The sequence below is a fragment of the Gouania willdenowi genome, chromosome 8 (assembly GCF_900634775.1).
Source record: "Gouania willdenowi chromosome 8, fGouWil2.1, whole genome shotgun sequence".
NCBI classification, from domain to species: domain Eukaryota; kingdom Metazoa; phylum Chordata; class Actinopteri; order Blenniiformes; family Gobiesocidae; genus Gouania; species Gouania willdenowi.
In genome coordinates, this window is record NC_041051.1 from 11,467,418 (window position 1) to 11,489,508 (window position 22,091).

The 22,091-nt window shown below is 37.1% G+C and overlaps 1 protein-coding gene and 1 long non-coding RNA gene across 5 annotated transcripts in view; both read left to right on the plus strand.

The window, feature by feature from the left end:
• The window catches only part of fbf1 (Fas binding factor 1), a 61,776-nt gene that overhangs the window by 32,290 nt on the left and 7,395 nt on the right, over nucleotides 1–22,091 (plus strand). For 3 of the 4 annotated variants that reach the window (XM_028454407.1, XM_028454404.1, XM_028454405.1), the window contains 21 exons: nucleotides 10,350–10,380; nucleotides 12,011–12,056; nucleotides 13,452–13,521; nucleotides 13,604–13,654; nucleotides 13,730–13,871; nucleotides 13,999–14,079; nucleotides 15,843–15,977; nucleotides 16,065–16,140; nucleotides 16,340–16,473; nucleotides 16,550–16,643; nucleotides 17,532–17,984; nucleotides 18,059–18,124; nucleotides 18,218–18,285; nucleotides 18,892–18,929; nucleotides 19,007–19,057; nucleotides 19,132–19,263; nucleotides 19,346–19,446; nucleotides 19,536–19,742; nucleotides 21,236–21,343; nucleotides 21,444–21,583; nucleotides 21,696–21,814. In XM_028454407.1, coding sequence (XP_028310208.1) covers nucleotides 10,350–10,380; nucleotides 12,011–12,056; nucleotides 13,452–13,521; nucleotides 13,604–13,654; nucleotides 13,730–13,871; nucleotides 13,999–14,079; nucleotides 15,843–15,977; nucleotides 16,065–16,140; nucleotides 16,340–16,473; nucleotides 16,550–16,643; nucleotides 17,532–17,984; nucleotides 18,059–18,124; nucleotides 18,218–18,285; nucleotides 18,892–18,929; nucleotides 19,007–19,057; nucleotides 19,132–19,263; nucleotides 19,346–19,446; nucleotides 19,536–19,742; nucleotides 21,236–21,343; nucleotides 21,444–21,583; nucleotides 21,696–21,814 — 2,343 coding nt within the window. Of the gene's footprint in view, nucleotides 1–7,415; nucleotides 7,829–10,349; nucleotides 10,381–12,010; nucleotides 12,057–13,451; nucleotides 13,522–13,603; nucleotides 13,655–13,729; nucleotides 13,872–13,998; nucleotides 14,080–15,842; nucleotides 15,978–16,064; nucleotides 16,141–16,339; nucleotides 16,474–16,549; nucleotides 16,644–17,531; nucleotides 17,985–18,058; nucleotides 18,125–18,217; nucleotides 18,286–18,891; nucleotides 18,930–19,006; nucleotides 19,058–19,131; nucleotides 19,264–19,345; nucleotides 19,447–19,535; nucleotides 19,743–21,235; nucleotides 21,344–21,443; nucleotides 21,584–21,695; nucleotides 21,815–22,091 lie in introns of those variants that run through there. The other variant, XM_028454406.1, reaches the window with a different exon arrangement.
• Nucleotides 2,827–4,625, plus strand: LOC114467895 (uncharacterized). Its single transcript, XR_003674590.1, has 2 exons — nucleotides 2,827–3,198; nucleotides 4,140–4,625. It is a non-coding gene; the product is annotated as an uncharacterized LOC114467895 (long non-coding RNA).

Genomic DNA, 22,091 nt, shown 5'->3' on the forward strand with positions numbered 1-22,091 from the left:
CATGCGGAGAACATGCAAACTCCACACAGAAACGACCCAAGTGTCCACCCCAGGGCTTGAACCCAGGACCTTCTTGCTGTGAGGGAGACGTGCTAACCACTAAGCCACTGTGCATCCAACTGGGTGTATCTCAGAATTTAATTGGTGAGAAACTGGCATTAGACAGAGCACAGATGTAAACAGATAGGATGAACAATAAAGTTTGTGTGTCATCAGTTTGAATAATTGGCATGAAACAAGATGCCAATAAATTCTTCTTGTAATAGAGTTGAGACATAATAACTAAACATGTCAACACATGACTGAGCTGATTGTGGGAGCAGAGGTTGTTTTTCTTTTGGATCAAGACGATTACGCTTTGTCACACTTCAGCTATGTTGTATGACATAAACAGGAAACAAATTCATGCTGTATTCATGTCAAAAGCCAAGGTAGAAGCTTAAAGTAGATTTTTTTTCTGTGACAATTTAAAACAGTGAAACATCTAAAAAAGAGTGTAACCTTTTAGACCTGAGACTTTTTAATTGCTTGCACATAGCCCACACACACACACACACACACACACAAGATAAGCACCCCGTACTAAGTAATATTGAATGCTAAATAAATAGTTTTATTTGTACGGATTTATGTGTCTTTGCATGTGCGATTTCCCTGGTTTAATTATATGGGACATGAACATGATAAATTGATACATAAAGTTTGCACCAATGCGCGAAGACATGAATTTGTACAAATAAAACTAACTTTAATCCCATAGAGACTGAACAAGTTTGTGCCAGTCTTGGTTTGTCAGACATTACGTCAAACACTAAACTGTTCCTGCTGTGCCCCCTTTCAAGAATGAAAAACGAACAAAGCTGTTATTAATAACTGTTTCCTTTTTAATGCTCAAGGCAATTCATGTGCAAGGGCATTCTAGGACACACACACACACACACACACACACACACACACTGTAATGACGTCAAGCCCCCTGGGAAACACTGCACTAAACGATTCAGTGACAGGAACAAAAAAAAGCCTCTTTCATTATTTCCCCTCCTGTATTTGCATAAGTAGGTCCAAAGTGAGAATAATTAAAAGCAATGTAAATGTAAAAGGTGGTTGCCTGGTTGTTCATATTAAAAGTAGCTTTACCATTAAATATTATATAATTTTTTTGTCATATTGGATGTTTCAAGTAAATGAAAAGAAGGTTAGAAATGTAAATCTAAAAGAAATGTTTGATCATGACAACAAAATCATCAAGGTTACCAGTTTGAATAATAATATGCTCAAAAGAAGAATATACAAAATGCTTATGATAAAACCTTTTACTTGAGATTTTATTTTTTATTTTATTTATTCAGTTTATTTCCGACATGGTGGCATTCACAGAAGTTTTGTTATTCCTTTTTTTTTTTTTTTTTTTGTTTTGTCCATGCCGAAAAAGGAGACGAGAGAAGCAGTTTGCTAATCCAAGTCCCGTCCCCTGTTTTGAACACAGAAAATTTACATCAAAGATTTAATATCTAAGCATGTCAATACATTACTGAGCTGATTGGGTGGAACAGAGGTTGAATGTGCTGTTGAGGTTTTGTGCAACCCATCAAAACTGTGAAAAAAGCATTGCATGTATCAATGTTCAATATTAGCTTTTTTTGCTAATATGCCAATATTGTCGAACACTAAATTTTACAAAATTTTAGATCTCCAATTCTTACCGATACCAACGTATACAGAGATCCTCTCCCCACTAACCTCATTTTAAGTCACATATCTCTCCATGAACATAACAGGTTAAGGCTACTTTTAATGTGATGCCCCATTGGTTGTAATATACAACTAATAGTAGTTTCGATATGTTGTTTCAAAAAACGACACATTGATTTTTCTATATCGGTGGAAAAGCTAATACCGATGTCAACCAATATTACATTTTATGCCTAATATTAGCTGATAATATCGGTAGGCCGATAATAACGTCCATGACCAATTGTTTGTGAAAATAAAATAAAGCAGCCATTTTCTTAAAATGCTTTTTAATCCCCATGAAGACTGAACAGAACAAAAGCTTGTGCTATAGACTTGGTGTTTCACATGTTATGGTAAACACTAAATAATTCAGTGACTAACTGAAACTAACTAAATTCTAATTTATTGATGGTTATATAGTACATTTATTGCTTTCCTGTGTTCGCACGAGTAGGTCCAAGTTTAGAACAGCTGTTCCAGTTTTGATCAGCCTTAACTCAAGATGTATTCACACCAGTTTAATCCCCAACTCAGTCCAAATGGGCAGAGGACAGGTGGTCGTTTCATCACCTTGGTTTGACTCGGTTTGCGTTTAAGGCTCAGCTTCTGATCTGTTCCAAACTTTACTGGATTAGAGACTTTATAGGCAGAGAAAGAGAAACCTGAAGAAGAGGCTCTCATCTATGGGCCAAAGCGAGCGCTTAAGAGTGCACAGAAACTTTTGTCTCCTCCGTTCAACAATGGAGCAGCAACTAGTTGCAAAAAGTTGCCGTGCTTTAGGTGGTTTTAAACATAAACTGTAAAAAGAATGGACAGGACAATCTCCCCGGTGGAGTGAAGCTTTTATTTTTAGAGCTTCCCCTACTGACTGGCTCCAGTATAGGTCATAAACCCTACCTCCTCAATGATAACAGATGGGATGTGGGTCAAACTGTAAAGTTAAAATACTCGTCACATCATTTTTTTCCAAACCTAAACTCTGCTGTGATCATTAGTTATTATCACCCTACATTGTGTTCAAGTGCTTATTTTGTTTTAGTTTGTTTTTAATAAGTTATTTGAGGTTGAAAAACAGGATTTTATGTCATATATGACGATGATTGACAGTCATGGATCTTGCACAGCTCTCTTTGTGAATAGCAGTTATGTTGTGAAGGAAAGCCAAGACGCCATTCAACTTTTCTGTTCAGTGTTTTTGTCTTTTTTGAGCTGTCAAAATCAGTTGTTCTGCAGTAAACTGTTCTAACCAACCTGTGGAATCTAAGGGATCTTATTTCAGATACTTATGTTCTTGGCTTGACTGGGCTGCATAATGCTGCGTTCACGCCAAATGCGTCTTCTGTGGCACCGGACTCGTCTGCCGCACGAAGCGTTCCACAGGTTTTGCAGGATCAAAAAATGTCCCCATTTGCTTCATATGATTGAAGCAAAGCACCGCTCATCAGCGACACATCCAACTTGGTGAGTTTCACTGCCTGCTGAAGCGAGAAGCTGCGCTCCTTTTTCTCCTCTCATAAACATAAACCACCAGTGAAAAAAGCTGATGTGATTAGCAGCTAATGCTATCCTAGCTCAGTGCCGACTTTCAAAGATGAAAACTACAGAGAGAACTTTTACCTGCTACTACCACCTCCTCGCTGATTCTCCTCCACGTCAAATCCTTCCTAGTCTGGTCCCGGTTATAAAGTCTGTGTCATACAGCTCCAGGTGGTCACACACAGCTTCTACTCCATGGTTGAATGGGTGAACAGACCAGTGTCTGTGTTGACGGTCAACAAAGACTCTGATTGGCTTTCGTCATGCAAAACAGTCGCAGGAGTTCAATATATTCAACTCTTGCTTATTTTGGCTTCAAGATCGTTGAGTGGGAACAGCTACTGGTTTTGAAGTCCTGTCGCCGGCTCTTCCACAATCCCGTGTGCTCTATGTCATTGCCTATATTTCCTTTGTTCTGCTCTGAGAGTGTTCATGGCGCTCCTAATCGCTCTAGGCTGCGATTAGAAATGCTCTGAGACCAACAAACACAATCGCTTTAGAATTTGCCTGTTTGATTTGCTCCAAACTTTGTTTGCATGTTCACACCGACCATTGAGGAGGACTCTCCGAGCAAACGAAGAGCGTTTTTAACGCTTTAGGATCCATCGGTGTGAATGCACCCAAACCTTTACATTATAAATCTTACCCAGATTTGACCAGCAAACACACAGAATCAGTAAAAGCATGATATTTATTTGTTATTGTTCTTTGTTAATGGCGTGTTGCAACCAACTTGAATAGGTGCATATCATCACCTACTATACTGGAGTGTGTAAATTGTTGATGTTGTTGTTCTTGGTTGTTCATTGGATTTTCATGATGATATTTATTTGTTTCATATTTTCTTTTTTCTTTTTTTTTTATAGGACTATGATGTCCCGAACACTTCCAGGAAGGACTTCATGCTTTCAATATCTTGATGTGGATTCCTATTCATTTGAAAGCTCGCGCACAATCATACAAGTAGAAAAACGAACATAACTTACAAAAAGTGGGAAACTTTACTATGCTTTTTTGAAGTTGATGTGCCTCAAGTGGTTTTATTCAAAGACAGCCTTTATGAACACATGCACAAGAGGAAGGAGTGCTGCGACTGATCTTTGTCAACACATTTCTTAGTGGCCTGATTTATTGTAAATAAATGATTCTCTAAGCCATGTTCAAATTCATGATGTGGGTTTCCTGATTTATTGTAAAATAAGGAAATTAACATCATGGATTTGGAGATGGCTGAGAGAATCATTGATGTTACGATCTGTGTTGAATCATGCTCCCTGTCTTTGATGAAGTTTATTGCCTAATCACACACTTGTATTATGTGATTGAATAAACATGTTTTTTGTTGTTCAATATACCAACATTCTATCCGTACGCTAACCCTGACCCTAACCCTCAATCTAACCCAGTCAACATGAACCTCTACCCTAAACCCAGATCCTAACCCTAACCGCTACCGCTCACACTTCATGGCCCTAACCACAACCGCTACCACCTCCACCCAATGGCCCTAACCTTAATCGCTACCTCCTCCACTTAATGACTAAATTTAGGGAATTGTGCAACACTTACCTTCCACGTTTACTTACTACACCCAGACATGAACCCTAACCCTAACCGCTACTGCCTCCTCTCAATGGCCAAATTCAGGGACCTTAACTTACACCAAAACCTAAGATAAATTCAACACCTAAAATCAAACACCCTAAAATGAATCCAGAAGAAACAAGCAGAAATCCACCAAAACAGTTCCACCTCCAACCCATTCCTTATAACAGGTAATGGGGCGGAGGCTGCAAGCTGGGTCCAAACAGGCTTCCACTCCTGTCCCTCGGCTAACAGCTCTGTAAAGCCTCATACCATACCACACAACACATGAATTTACGACAGGGTGTCCAGACAGACACAGAATGGAGAGGGTGCATTCATCCCCCCCGCTTTGTTCTTTGTCCCACATTTACAACACTGCACTCACACCGCACTATACTGATACAACTTCACTAAACCTTTTGATGAGTGACACAAGGAAGGGAGGAACACAAATGAGAAGCATCGGCCCGTGCCTGCCTTTGATTCTCTATCTAACTGGGAGAGTCCCTGAACTCCCCCGGGGGGTCTCATCGAGAAAACACATTCCTTTACCTAACCCTAACCCTTCACCTATCCCTAACCCTAACCCTAAGACACTATGTACTGTATGTGTACTTCGGTAAACGTACCAATAGCACCGGAGGATGTCCGTAAGGCAACCATACGAATAGACACTTTCTTAAATTAAAGTGTGGGAGGATAACCATCTCTTACACAGTCAATCTACCTTATGTCTTGTTACTGTTTTGTGTCTTTACTTGATCCTGTAACATCAAATTGTCATCCATAACTTCAACTTGAAATAAATGTTAAAGTCGTTCAGTTTTGACATATATTTAAAATTGGTGTTGATTCACACCTGTTGGTTTCACTGGTTCATCATGAAATAGATTATAATAGCCTACTGCTACAAAAAATAACTTGAATTTGATAACATGATCATGTGATGTCACATGCTAATTGCTAATTTCTTGCAACATATAAAGCATGCATATTAAACTGGCATGTTGGCAATTAAATCAATCTTTCCCCACACAAATAAAGTCACTATTTTCATCCAGAATAGTGTTTTTGTTAGTTTAGTTATCTTACCTGGGATTTAAAACTTAATATAAGCCACAGGTGCAGGGAAAGTTGATGGTCTGTAGAGGTTGCAGGAGGTGAAGTAGGAAAGTGGCCGAGTTATTGCACAATGTGATTTATTTTCAGGTTTACCAATTGTTTTATCAGAATTTTATTTGAAGTTAATAGCATTAATCATCAATACCCTCTGTAAGAAATAACAATTAATTTAATATATTTTAAGGCTACAGGGAGCCATTGCAAAAGAGTCAAAGAACCACATGAGGCTCCAGAGCCGCATGTTGCGGACCCTGCTCGAGAGGTACGCAATGGCACTACAGGGGTCCTTGAGAGAGAGAGAGAGAGAGAGAGAGAGGAAAATCAACAAATAAATTGTCAGTTTCTTGGTGATATGACCAGTATTTCTATACGTTCACTTAGTGAAATTAGTTCAACTAAAATGCAGTAAATGTGCACTCAAAGATGATCAAAAAATATTTTTTGGAAAAAATTACTTTGGAGTCATTTGGAAAAATTCTTGATATCAAATTTTTGCCATGTCAATATATTGATACGGCAACCGTACGGATAGCCTCAGAAAAATAGAAAAAAATTACTCCAAAAAAAACAGAAAAAAATTACAAAAAAAAAAATCCAGAAAAAAAAAAAATTGTTTGAAAAACGGGGGAAAAAAAATTCTGAAAATCAGATGAATAAAAAATTTGTCCTAAAAACTGAAAACAAAAATTTGCCCAAAAAACAAAACAAAAAAGAATAAATTATTAAGAAAAAAATGTTTTTTATTTATTTATTTTTTTCCAAGTGAATGCAATACACTTCCATAGGACTGTGATTCGATTATTAATCGATGATCTCGATGGGGCCACGATTAAAAAAAAAAAAAAAAGGTGGGAACCATGCAGTACATACTGTTACTTTCCAATTATTGACAAAATGAATGTGTTGTCACTCATTCATTCCATCATTATGCTCTATAGTTGTTATGAAATAGTTTTCTTAGCAAAATCATGTAGCCAGACAAAGGGGTACTTGAGCTAAAAATATTTGAGAACCACTGTTTTACTGCTTAAAACAATAACTTATCATAGTCTTTGTATAGCATACACGTGAAAATGTACTCAACATAATAAAACATCGGTAGGTGAGTACCTAGTGTAGTCTTTCACTGACTTAATTACACGTTACATGAGACATGAGAAACTTTTTTTTTTAATGTTTTATGTCTGATTGTTCAGCACTGACGCCACCTGGTGGTAAACCGGTTCGGTTAATTACATACCTGTTCAGTAAGTTCAAGCGAAAAAAAAAAAATATAATAATAATATATATTGAACACGATTATCTTTAAAACACCTTTAAAAAAACCAAAAAAAAAAAAATCTTTGTTTTTTTAAAGTATTTAATTATATTTTCAAAGTACTTTAAAACAACATTACCCACAATGCACTGCAGTAAACAGGAAGCGTGTTACCGGTAGTGGAGCAGCAGCTGCTGCTTCTTCTTCTTCTGTTTTCATATCTCAGAGAAACTGTTTTTTATTTATTTCATACTTAGCTACGGCTAATGCTACATATTAACGCTTTGTGATTATCTGTTTAAATAACTTCAAATAGAAACTTGGCAAGTGTGGAGATGCGCATTATGTCGAAGTTGTGATTCATTTTATTGTTCAATGATTGCAAGCTAAATATAGATGCTCGGCTATACTAAATCACTAAAGTTTGATCTGTTATTGATTTAAATATGTGGTTAATCATGTGTGCAGTGTGTATTGTAATGGTAAATGCTGAGTGTGTTTAGTTACCATTGGAAACGACAGACGCCCATTCAGATTTAGTTAACTATAAGCTTCCTATGGTTACCTTACCAGCGAGGATTAAACATGGTGAGTACAACTTAAAAATACAACATTTTCAACTAATTATCTTTTTTTTTTTTTTTTTTTTTAAATCGTCCTATAATTTATTATTGTCTATTCTGGAAGCTTGTGGAAATAAATAGAATAAACTGGGATATGTGAAGAATTGTTTACATGGATTAATGTACAACAAGTAGAGGTGGGTATACTATCGTTAGGCACCTCATGATTCGATTCGATTATTATTACTATTTGGGAACTGTATGGAAGCATATTACATTCACTTAAGAAAAAAATCAGGTTTTACCTGAATAATTTATTTTTTTTTGGTTTGTTTTTCGGGCAAATTTTTTTCTTTTTTTCGTGCTACTTTTTCTGTTATTCAGTCTAATTTTTTGTTTTGTTTTTTGGACAGAAATGTTTCTGTTTTTTATGCTAATATTTTCCCTGTTTTCCCGACTATTTTTCTCTGAGCTTGGAGGGCATTTGAAACAACAGATCAATTTATTTCTGTATTGAGAGCAAAGAGCCGGCGAGTTTAATTTGATAAAAAAAATGTACTTTCAACATGGTTTAAGACACTGGGAGATAGTTCTATCTTTAAGCCATTATATTGATGGCATTACAATTAGACATATCGACTTTACGTAGGCACCGAAGGACTTTGCGATTGTTCAGACGGAAAACTCTTTCAGATCTGTGGGACAATGTGATGTTTCTCCAGAATCAGTTGGTCAGATATGGCATGTTCCATGGATACTAAATGAGGAATTTGAAGTGCATTGAGACTGGCTATGTGGTCACTCATGACACGATCATGAGACTGCTGAAAATACTGAATATGCGCGGTGTGCAGTGAAGAAAATTAGCACGAAAAACAATAAAAAAAAGAAAGTGTCTATTTGTACGGTTGCCGTACGGACAACCCCCGGTGCAATTGGTACGGTTACCGAAGTATACGTACGTATCGTCTTAGGTTTAGTCTTAGTCACGTGACTTAAACTGGCCAAATAGGGGCGCTGCGTATGGATAGACTGTCAATATATTGATACGGCAACCGTACGGATAGCCTCAGAAAAATAGAAAAAAATTACTCCAAAAAAAACAGAAAAAAATTACTAAAAAAAAATCCAGAAAAAAAAAATTGTTTGAAAAACGGGGGAAAAAAAATGTCTGAAAATCAGATGAATAAAAAATTTGTCCTAAAAACTGAAAACAAAAATTTTCCCAAAAATCAAAACAAAAAAGAATAAATTATTAAGAAAAAAATGTTTTTTTTTATTTATTTTTTTTCCAAGTGAATGCAATACACTTCCATAGGACTGTGATTCGCTTATTAATCGATGATCTCGATGCACTTTTTTGCAGCATTTCATAGTTTCTTTCTGTGACTATTTATGAATTGCTGTTAAAAAAAGCAAACATAGCAATTGCGTTTCAGACAATAGATACATTTAGATTTCACCTTTTATTAAACCAGCAGAGGACATTTATAAAGTACCAAAGTAGTAACATGCTGGCTTGTAACACGTACAATAAACAAAAAAGGCTGTTCTAAATAGTAGATTATATATATATGTACCGGTACAAAATTATATTTTAAAATGTCACAATATTGATTCTTTAATGTTAGGGTAAAAAAAGTGTCATAATAAAAACACAATTGTTTCATATCATGTCTGGGGGAACAGCTACAGGTAGAAATGTTGTATTGATTTTTTTGAAGCAGAACCTTCTTGCTAAGATTTCTCAAATGTCTTTTTGAATAAAATAGAATTAAACATGAGGTGAGATTAGATGTGGTCTTATGTATTTGTGCTTTTTCAAAATATGTGGAATATGAAAATCTTGTTTATAACTAAGGATGTCCCAATACAACTTTTTCACTCCCGATACAATACTGACATTGCAGCCTTGAGTATTTGCCCACACCGATATCGATCCGATACGATATCAGCACAAATCATCCATACTTTTATTACTGTTTTTGTAGTGTGGAATGTTAGAAAAGGCTTGATCAAGTGATGTTACTCAGAGAACAATAGTAGGGATGAGAAAAACTGACCCATTTATTATTAACCAATTGGTTACATAAAATCTACAGTATTCTACAAGTTAATAAATACAATCTGATATGTATCGGAGATTTTAGATGCAGTCCGATGAAATCCGATATTTGTTTTCTGGCTGATATCAGATATCTGATATCAATATCGGATCGGGACACCTTGATTTATAAAAGCAGGAGGTCAGAGTTCAGGCCGTAGCTTCACTTTTCACAGATTCTATTTACATGTGTATGTCTAAAAATAAGCCTTATTTATTAGTCGGAAGGTTTAAAATATTTAAAATATATAATGTCCTCATGATTTTGCATATTTTTGAAACAAGCACTGGGAGAACTGGGGAGCTTTACGTGCACAATATAATATTTTTAATTCCATTGTTGATTTAAGAGGAAGATTAATAAGTAAATTAGAATCTGGGAAACACGATTTCTTGTAGTTATTTTGAGACTAAAGACATTTTTTTTTGTTCCCTATACTAGGCCTCAAAGCAGAAGACGAGAACTTCTAAAGGTACGTTTCACGGTTCTCTCCTCCACTCTTATTACAGAAATCACTTTCTGAAGATCAAATGTAATAGAAGACATCACAGATCTCGCGCCATGGACAGACGGACAAGTTGAGGATTGAAGATACAGTTAAACTCAGTGCAGCAGATGAAAAATAGAACAAATCAAGAGCTGAACACCAGTAATAATGAGTCACTGCAGGCAAGTGTTCTGAATACTCCAGGTTCCTTTCTTAATTATGTCACACAGGCAGGAGCTTTCTAGCATCATTACCATCCTTCGCTTTCATTATGAAGCAGAATTCTCTAATCAGTGGATTGTTTAGACGCTAACAGGGAACGTGAGTCGTGGAGAAGCAGGAAACTTCTAACGTACTGGCCCCAACTTTGTTTTAAAGTATGAAAACAGTCTCAACTAATGTTTTTAAGAGCATTAGGAAGAACTTACCAAGTAAAAACAAATGTTTGTTTTGTCATGTTTGTTTTTTGAGTATTTATTTATTTACTTAATGACTTTTCAACCAAACAAATACTTCTTTCTCCTCCACGTTGAGAAAAAGAAGGAAAAACATGAAAGAAAAGGAGCAGAAAGGCATGTATTACAAACAAAAAAAGTATGAGATGCGTGAAAGCAGCAACTGTTTTATAAATACATAAATAATAAATGTAATTTAATTTGCTAATTTGTCAAACTGTATCTGATAATCATATTACTTCACTTATGCATTAATACCGTATTTAGGTTGACACTGGGGCCGACCTCTGCATACTCAAAGTACTTGACGTTTTTTTTTTTTTTCTTTGCATCGACCTTGTGACGGCAAAATAAAATGGTAGATAAATAGATTGTTACTGTACATGAGGTTTAGAAATGAATGTCTCTCTTATAACAAAGGCTTAAAAAGACAACTGAAGTTAATCACCGTTATCATGCATTATAACAATCTGTGTTTGACCGATTTCATATAAATTCTCTTAACATTTCTGAATCATTGAAACAATGAGAAACATCTCCTCCCAGAAAAAAAACAAAACTCAAGGCTTACAGAACAGTAAATAATCATTAAATATACAGTTCAATAACATTCTGTCTGTTGTCTTTGGAGACGGGAGGTGATGAGGTGTAGAGCAGATGATGGAAAGAGTATCTCAGTGGCTCCTCTCTGAGCCTCCATGGTGGTTTTATCAACCAGGACAATCTTCCTGCTGATATTTTTATTTTATTAAATCCACCACTATTTGGTTGCTTTCAATCCATCTTGGACTTTAGTCTCTCTTCTCTTTTCCTCGTGTGTGACGATTTTGTCAAAACAAAAGGAACGTCTTTAAGGATTCCGTCACTTGTGAGTAAACTTATCGTAATGATGTGATAACTGGCTGTGAAAAACAACTCCTTAGCTTTAAGCAGTGGCTGAAATGTCTCTGATAGAGCAATTATTAGCAGAGTTAGAGTCATTTAAATTTACGAGTTCCCCTAGATGCTTTCATGGACATTTTGGTGAGTTTGTAAAATCCGGCCGGACGGTACGGCCAAGACGTGAAAAGAGGACATGTCCGGGTATATCTGGACATTTGGTCACCCTATTGTTATAGTGTTAAGTGTATTAAACTTTTGTGGAACAATCTCTCTTCCAGAACACCCGTTACGAGGTAACGGGGGTCGAGGCTCACTATCATATCGGTAAGTCAAGAGAACTCAAGAAACACATTTTAAAGGGGGCATATCATGCTAAATCCACTTTTTTAGCCCTTAAATGCATTTTGTTGTATATTTAGAGTGCTTAGAAGTACAGAAAAAATCAAATTAGTTTCTTCAGGTGCTCCGTTGATATCTTTATATTCTGTTTTGCTCATATTTTTCAATCTGTTTCGATTTTTCTATTCTCTATTACGTTTTTTGAACTATTACATCACAGTATTTGCAGCGGAACTGCCAAATTAGTACATCAACTCCAGGTCCAACACTTTGAGCAATCCGCCATTTTTATTTCTTGCTTTTATTTTGTAGTCCAAGCTCAAGGATGACGAAGTTACGAGAGGATAAGTCAAAATGTTTGGTTGTTGGATGTAGTAACCCACACGCTTCATTACACCATCTCCCAGCATCAGAACCTTTTCAAAGTGCCTGGTTGAGTTTTATTTTTTACAGAAATGTACCCACATCTGTGGGTAAGATCATTTTTGTGTGCGCGAAGCACTTCAAGGATGACTGCTTCAGCAACCTCCGCCAGTATAAAGAAGGATTTGCCGAAAGACTTTGTCTGATTGAGGGTTCAATTCCTTCTATCTTTGGAGACAATTAACAGAGCACTTTGGTAAGCTGTAAATAACGCTAAAAAGTGTGATGATAAGACGTCCCTGTCATTGTTTTGTTAGCATTAGCAGTTGCACCGTCTTCATATGTTAGCGCTTTGTGCTCGTTTTAGATCCTTAATGATATGGCCTACGTGATTTAATTTAAGTCTAAAGTTTTCATTAGTCATTTCATTTTGCCGTTTTTGTCTTTTAAAAGACTGTATTAAAATGCATTTCGTGACGTTAGCTTGGCGCTAGCGTTAGCTCGGTGCTTGTGTTAGCTCACTTGTTAGGGTTCTGCAGGTTCATCATCTTCATTTTCATCTCGCTCTGCCGGGTCAGACTCTGGGTCAAACATGTAAGGCTGGATGGACAAGTCTTCTGTTGTTGACATTTTGTAAATAACCTCTGAATAAAAAGTTTATGCGCCGCTACATAGCCGTATCTCTTCTATCAAACTACAAAAATGGTCGAGCAGGGTGGAGTTGAACCGTGTCACCTGAAGAGGGGGCGGGGTATGGAGTGTCTCATTTGCATTTAAAGAGACCGCACCAAAACGAGTTGCTCTCAGAAGCACATCAGAAAAGGGGTAGAAAAGGGGCCTGTAGAGCTATAATAATGAGGATTTCAGACCCAAGCAGTGCAGTTCCGCTTTATATAGACCACAACTGTATGATTTATATGTAAAAAGGAAGGATTTAAAACCATGATATGTCCCCTTTGAGCAACATCTATCAATTAGTTCTGCAATGTAATGTGAACTATATACATATGTTTTCAGCTCATCTGGTCCAGATAATATATTCAGTAAGATAGCAGAGGAGCTAAAGGAGGATGGCTTTGACTCTGAGGTACGTCAGACAAGAAAATAAGAAGTTCATTGTTTTTGCAAACTGTATCTTTGATTATTTTATTTATTTATTTATTTTTAAGTCGTCGGATGATTCAGCTGCTGATCCCAACGACGTAATCAAGACCATAAAGGTATAGGTGGAACTGGAAACATTAAATTCTCGTTTCTTTTAGTGTGACGTGATGTTTTTTTTGACCTTCCAACAGGACATGGATGATATGGATGCTGACCTCTTTGCATCGGTGAAGTCTGATGCAGCTCCAACACAAATGAAGCCCTTTGGTAATGACGGACCAAAGAAAGACTCCTCTGTGGGAGGAAGTAATGTTGCAAAGCCAGCGGTAGCAGGTAATTTAGTGCAGCGTTGGTGAATACATTACTTTCTCAATCATGGCTTTGCGTGCGTTATTACGAGCTTTTGAAGTTCAGCCTAATAGCAGCAGTCAAAGAACGCTTTGTCCTCTTCTCCTCTCAGATGAAGCCACGAGAGGACGAACAAAGGCAAACTCTGCACCTTTGTCTGCAGCGCGCAGCCAGAAGAAATCCCCCCTTTCTGGTGAGGTGATAGAATACAAACCCACAATTAAGCCTTCAGGAAAATTAGCTTCACAGATTTGAACCATTATTTCTTTCTTTCTTTCTTTCTTTCTTTCTTTCTTTCTTTCTTTCTTTCTTTCTTTCTTTCTTTCTTTCGTCTTTTCATTTGTTTTCTTCAAATTGTCAAGTCTGATTCTGATTATTTTCAGAATATAACTAGTACCACTCCATTGGTTGAAATATAGTTTAGTAAGATAAACACGTTTATTTAATGAGTACAGGGCAGTGACATGCATCATGGCATGTAAAATACTAACTATGATTAGATGAAAAAAAATGATCTCTCCACTGTTTTCTGTATGATATCAACACTTTATGGTCAAATTTGCTGAGTTTTCACATTTCCGGTTCAAATCCATTGAAAAAGAGCGAGACACACACTAATGGAGCAGCCAGTCAGCGCATGCTAATTGTTTTCTCTCTTTATATCGCTAATATACAGTCATGGATGAAAGTATTGGGCACCCCTGGAATGTTTCCAGAAACATTGGATGTCTCCAAGAAATCGTTGCAATTACAAATGTTTTTTTTTTCTGTGTTGATTTCCTTTATGTGAATTGAAAAAACACACAAAAAACCCCAAATTTACAGAATTTTACACAAAACTCAAAAAATGGGCCAGACAAAATTGTTGCAAGTAGGCGCCCTTCAAATCTAAGAAACCTGGAGCAGTTTGCACAAAAAAGCGTGTGCAAAGTTCCAGTTGAGAGGTGTAAGTAATGTGTTGATGGTTATAGGTGTGCAACTAAATATTGAGCTGAGGGTGGCAACAATTTTGTCCGGCCAATTTGAGTTTTATGGAAATTTTTTGGAAATTTTGGCTTTTTTGCGTTTTTTCAATGCACATTAAGGAAATAAACACATGTATACTAAAATAATTTGTAATTGTAATCATTTCTGGGAGAAATTATATATTTTCTAGAAACATTCCAGGGGTGTCGATACGTTTGTCCATGACTGTACATGTTTGATTACTCATGTACTGCATATGTTGACGTTCCACAGTCTGTCTAATGTATTTAATGAATGTGTGGGTGACATATTTAGTCTTTCTGGTCGTCTGCATCGTCTTTAAATGCACAGTGAAATTGTACACTGGGAGGCAGATGGTACCTGGCCTCACAGACAAGGGGGCAGTGTTTAACACTAAGGAATGGTCCGAAGTGAGCTTCAGTACTGGAGGTAGTTCAGTCAGCCTTCCTCACCATTAGTCCCTAAACAAGACCCTTAACCCCCAAACTTTATTTATAGATAAGATCATTCATGGTTTTTATTCTTATTTGATAAAAGAGAGACTAGCCCAGAAGAGAAACAATATACATTTCACCTTATAATAAAAATTCCTTCTTTCTTGCTATTGTATTGTTGAAACTTGTAGAATGGATTAAAGCATAATCAAAATAAAAAAAAAAAACAAATAAATGTTTCAATTGAGGTCAAAATTCTAAATGCAAGAACATACAATACATGCAAGAATATGTTCTGGCAATAGCAGGATAGAATAGAATAAAAGTACAAGTACAAATACAAATAAATACCTGATCCCTGTTTACAAACATAAAATGACATTAAAAATGAAATGTTGCACATTTAGGTTTCTTTTGAGTCAGTGTGTGTCATGCATCTCACCGCACGTCACTGGTACAGGATATTATGTGTAGTTAGGTTTTCAGTGCTTTTGTTTTCACTTTAAATCATGAACTTCTCTCATGTCCTCCGCAGAAATGGACGACCTCCTGAATGATTCGCTGGATGATCTCCCAGATGAAACCAAACCTGAATCAAAACCAAGACCAACCAGCTCTGAAAAATCAGCAGATCGTCTTTCAGCATCTCCTATTTTAAAGAGAGATACATGTAATGGTTTTCCACCTGTTCATTTTTATTTATTTATTCATTTTTGTAGAAATCTTTAAGTGACATAACCTATTGTTTACTTTCAAGTGAAGGAAACAAAGAAAAGTGAGCTTGATGACAATAACGATGACGTAATGGCATCGCTTTGGTCGACTAAAGAACGGTAACAACTCTCTCTCCTGCTCGCTGTCATTGTCGTCCTATTTCTGGAGCTCCAAATAATAAATAATTACTGTGTTTTAGTCGTGGGCTTTTGCGTGCCACTACAACAAAGCCAAACTTTCCCAAACATACATTTTTCATTGGATTTTGTTTGCCTTCAGTGCGTTTGCATCTCACGTGTCGTTTTGTTTTCCTCTCAGGAGTGATCTGCCACCCAGAACTCGCACAAGAATCGACGACATCCTGGAACGTTCCACGCCATCTCGCCTTCTGGAGCGACCAGCCACAGGTGAGAGGAAGGACCAGCCTCAGGAGAAGCAGCAGAATGGGAAAGGTGAGTGTGTGGTGCTCTGTATAATGGAAGCTGGTATATTTGTAAAACAATCTTCACATTCACTATCATTTATCAGAGACGCCTTTAGCCACAGATGTAACGTTTGGGTCCTATCAGCCTACCATTGCTTCCACTCCTGAAGGGCGCCAGTCCCGCCGGCAATCTGTCAGGTATGTCCAAATGATTTATTACATTTTAGGACATCCTCAGGTCTGTCATCATGGGATACTTAGTGCTTGCAGAATCTTCTGGTGATGCTCTGAGAAAATAACCTCCATTCAATGCTGTTTTGGCGCCGCGCATTACGTTTAATCTGATTGGTCGGCTATGATGTGATGCATTTATTTATTTTTTTTATTTTATTTATTCAGTTTATTTCCGACATGGTTGCATTCACAGAAGTTTTGTTATTCTTTTTTTTTTTTGTACATGCCGAAAAAGGAGACGAGAGAAGAAGCAGTTTGCTCATCCAAGTCCCGTCCTCTGTTTTGTACACAGAAAATTTACATCAAAGCTTGTTGATTGTTGTCTGGTTATTTAATTTTTTGTGTTTTTCCCTGTGTCCTTTAATCATTTTAAAAGAAAAAAAAATCCTAATTTACTTAGTTATGGTTGGGTGTAGAAATGTAACAAATTACTTTACTAAAAATCACTGATTTAGAAATACATGTATAAAAAGTTAAAAAGTACATGTACCCATAAAAGCAACTCAATTACAGTAACGTGAGTACTTGTTATCTGTTACTTTCATTCTCTGCAATAAAGGTAGAGAGGCAGAAAACCAATAATCGTCTTGTACAGTAGATAAAATCAAGCCGAATGTGTTTGCGTAAAGGTAGAGCCGACAATCCAGTGCGTGTGTGATTTGACAAGTGAGACCGTTTCATCTGATGGCGTTTGGTTTGATAAATGACAGAGGTTTTCCTGATACCTGATACCTTGCTGTATGACCTGAGGATGTCCTAAAATCTACACGTACTGTTGCGTTTCTGTGTCCGACCTGAAAAAATATTGATACTTTTTTTTTTTTTTATAACCTTTTTTACTTCTTCCTTCAGATTTTCCACAGAAGACATAAAACCCTCCACACCGGAAAATAAATTATCAAACCCCACCACCCCAACCTCTGCTCGGCGCAGCACTTCAGCGGACTGGCTGGGACTCAAACCAAACAAGGATGTTTATCCCCAGGAAGACGAAGCCAAGCAGCCCAAACTACCATTAGAGTTTCCTCCTGAGTTAAAGAGAAAACTGTCTCTCACCGATCTTGCAAAAACAGCAACGAGTGATGTCGCCACTGATCCAACCACAGCGGAGAGCTCCAAAAGTCAGCAGAAAGATGAAGAAGAAGAAGAAGAAGAAGAAGAGGAAGAAGAGGAGGAGGAGGAGGATTGGTTGGCTGGAGCTCTAAGCAGGAAGAAGGCTCTGTTTGGGTCAAACATAGAGGCAAAAATTATTAAGCAGGAGGACTCAACAAATGTGGAAAAGGTGGATCTTAACTCGACAGTTGGGTAAGGTGCAAACAAAACAAATAATTAAAAAAATATGTCACTGAGCGACATTTAATATCTAATTTGTTTTCAAGTACAAAAGTCAGACCGCATGATCGTAGAATCAAGACGGATGCTGTTTCATCTTCCCAGGGAACAAGGTAATATTTTTAATCTTTATTAATTAAACAAAAATGACATTGCACTGATATACTTGTATTTTAAAAAGTACTTTTTAACTTTGTTATACACAGTCATGCTTCTTTTGGACGCTCCAGTTCAGCTGCTCCTTCCACTCCTTTCAGAGAAACAGACAAACAAGGTCGGTGACTCTTTTATTTATGGAAGTTCATGTATTTGAACATAGACAAAATAAATCCCCCCAAGTTTTCCTCCACAGCAGGGGTGTCCAACTCATTTTAGTTCAGGGGCCAAATACGGAGCAGTTTGATCTCAAGAGGGCCACATATTTTATGTGGGAAAATAAGTAATTTCAACATTATTGTGCCCTAGTTTGCACTTGTACGTTTACATAAAATACACAATATGTAAAAAACTAACAATAACCAAGCAATAAGTGACACAGCAGTCCCAGTAGGATTTTCACTTTGAATTTCCTAGATTTGAGACCAATTTCTATTTAATTTAGGAAAATGTTATTTAAAAATTTGAGGAAAATTAAAAGATTTTGTAAGAATTTTTGTTTTTTTCAACAGTTTATCATTAAAAATGACTGCCACCATGTGATAAAAGCACCAGGAAAACTGTGAGCCCCTGCAAATATTGTTAAGGGCCAAATTGGATGCTCCAAAAGGCTGGATTTAGCCCTTGGGCCTTGAGGTTGACACGTGCTCTCCAGGGTGTATGGGTTATTTTTTGAGGCTCAGTGAAATTGTTGAATAATTATTTTGTATTGTTTTCCTTTCAGTTCCACCACAGAGTTCAGCATCTACTGCTCAACAACAGGTATTGGAAACTTCCCGCAACATATTATATAGTAAACTCATAATAAACTCTAACAAAACGTTTTTTGTTGAAAACAGGCACCTTTTTCTGTAGAGAGTATGCAGCAACTGTTGCTACAGCAGCAGCAGGTAAGGATATTGTTCAACAAACATGTTAATTAACAGCCAAATTCATTTTTATTTGGTGTTTTTTCTCTTTGAAGATGATGCAGACACAGTTGCTCGCTCAAGGCGGGGCTTTAGATGTATCCGCTTTGCCGAAATTCAAGAATATCGAAGCACAAAGTGGAGATTATCAAGTTTTACAGGCCAGAATCATCCAACTGGAGGGCCAGGTGTGTCCTGATGCTGACGAGAGAATAATACAGCTGCTGCCTATTACACGACACACTAAAGCAGCTTTGTCTTCAACTGCAGGTGAAGATGCTGCAATTGGAACGAGCCCAAAACCAAATGACGTTGGACAATATCCAGCAGCGCCACAAACAGGACATGGAACTCCTAGAAAACACGCACAAGTAGTGTATTTATTAATATGATCAATAATAGCTCTGTGCTTGCTCACATGACTTGATGTATACCATTATGTCTCCCTGTGCACTACCAGTGCCCGTGTGAAGATGTTGGAAGATTCAGCTTCTCAGAGAGAGACGAGAGCACTGCGCGAGTGTGAAGATCTGAGGGAACGCCTGGACACAGTAACTCGATCAGCTGAGCAGGAACGCACTGAGCTGCAGGCTCAGTACCAGCGCAAACTGGGCCAAGTGCAGCAGGACAGGGACCGGGAGGTGGAGAGACTCCGAGATCTGCAGAGGTAAAAATGGAGTCCGTAGCAAAGTTTGTGCAGTTATGTAGTGTGGTTTGTTTCACAGTAATCTGACTTAATGTTCAAAGACAATCAAATAAAATCCCATCTTTTTTGATCAGTTAGTAAAGTTTACAATAAAGTATAATTTTGCTTATTTAACGCTGCTGGAGATGATGAATATTTATCAGATAAAGACCTCATAGATCAATAAATGGAAGATCATTTGTTCGGGAAAAAAGGTTGAAATTGCCGCTCAATCATTTTTTTTGATCTCCACTGTAAATACTCAGTTTATTGACATTGTCGGAACTGTTTTGTGCATTGCATTGTGGGATGTGGAGTCCTAAACACGGACGCATAGAAGTGTTTTTACTTACTCCAAGACTGTACGATGTAAAGTAATGGGCAGAGTTGGGGTCAGTTATAATTGTAATTGCGTAGTTGGTAATTAATTACAATTGTGGCATAATTATTATTATTATTGTAATTAAATTGAAACTAAGTTCAGATAATTGACTTTTTAATTGTAATTGTCATGAAAATTATTTTAAAAAAACTGTCAATTACAATTTAATTCAACACAAAACTGTGGAACCATGTCACAGTTCCATGGCTTCCACAATTATTAAAACATGTTTCATATCAGGTTTTCCCACCACCTGTCAGTTCTCTTTAGGATCATTGTACCATTAAAAACACTGACGCGAAAAAGGCTCAGACACCCAAATGAAAATGATTTAAACTGATGTTTTCCTGGATAATGAAGCCTAACAAGGTAAGAAACAGATGAAATGATAGATAATATTTTTTAGTGTCAAAACTGCCCCGTTATCATAAGCGATGCTAACAGAAAGCTAACACAAGAGGAAGGTTATGTTTTATGGGGTTATTCATTAACGGCTCAGTAATTGTGGTTAATTAATAAGTAATTAAGCAATTGAGAGCGTAATGTAATTGACTTTCAAGGGGAAATAATAATTGTAATTTTAATTGTAAATAGAAAAAAAATGCCTCGTAATCTTAATTGAGTTGTAAATGAACATGGATATTTGAAGACGGATTTGTAACAGAATTTTTTTATTTTCTCAAAGAAACAATGCAGATATGGTTATGAATATGGTTCACAGCTCAACTAGTCTGGGACACTCTGATGTTCTATCACTCTATCCTATTCTGTTGGTCCTTCTGTCCACTAACCCCAACCAGTCAAAGCAGATGGCTGCCACCTCTGAACCTGGTTCTGCTGGAGATTTCTTCCTATAAAAAAAGAGTTTTTTCTTCCCACTGTCGCTAAATGCTTGTTCCTGTGGATCTTGTTGGGTTTTTTCTTTTTTACTATGGATATATTTTGTTAAGCGCTTTGAACTGACTTTGTTGTAATTTGCGCTATATAAATAAAGTTGAATTGAATATGTTAAAAGTTCTAGTACAGAAAATCTAAGAGTGAATTTAACAGTTCACTTTATTCTATTTAACCTATGCTAGTGTTGTGTGTGCAGGAAATCTGTTTTAGAAATGAAAAAAGACCATGAAGACCAGGTCCAAAGACTGAAGAAACTAAAAGAGGAGGAAATTGATGCTGTCACAAGTGCAACAACTCAGACAAGGCAAGTCGTTATTAATCTTATTCTTATTGTTATTATTATTGAGTATTAAAAGGCAGAGCAGCTCATCCTCTTCTTTTCTGTTCCATCTGTTGTACTCCAGGTCTCTCGTGGGGGTAATTGAGCAGATGGAGCAGTTTTCCTCTCGACTTGGAGAGCTTTCTTCACGGGTGGAGAGCACGCATGAACACACCGCTCAGGGCCTGGAGCAAGGAGCGCGACACAGAGACGAACAGCTCAGAAGTACAACAAACGCACACAAATGTGGTTTTTTTTTTTTTTTTTGAAAATGGGGCCGAGGCTCAAGACCCAGTTCATGCTTACTAATGTGGTTTGTGTACAACGTGTGCTGCAGCCATGCAGAAGCGTCTGGCTGAGCAGCAGAAAGCCATGACGGAGGAGAAGGCGTATCTCAAGGAGATCATTTCCAGGATGGACTCGCAGCTCAACGAGCAGCAGAGACAGCTGGAGAAGGTCAGGCTCTCAACACAAACACATGCACTATTTATAGTGCATGCTAGAAACTGGGATTGTTTGAAAAATAGGAGGAATTTGGAAAGGTCATGTGATTAACAATAAAAAAAAATGTACGCTAGATAAATATATTATGACTGTAAATGGTAAATGGACTTGATTTTATATAGCGCTTTATCACCACACTGAAGCAGTCTCAAAGCGCTTTACATATCAGCTCATTCACCCATTCACTCTCACATTCACACACCAGTGGGACAGGACTGCCATGCAAGGC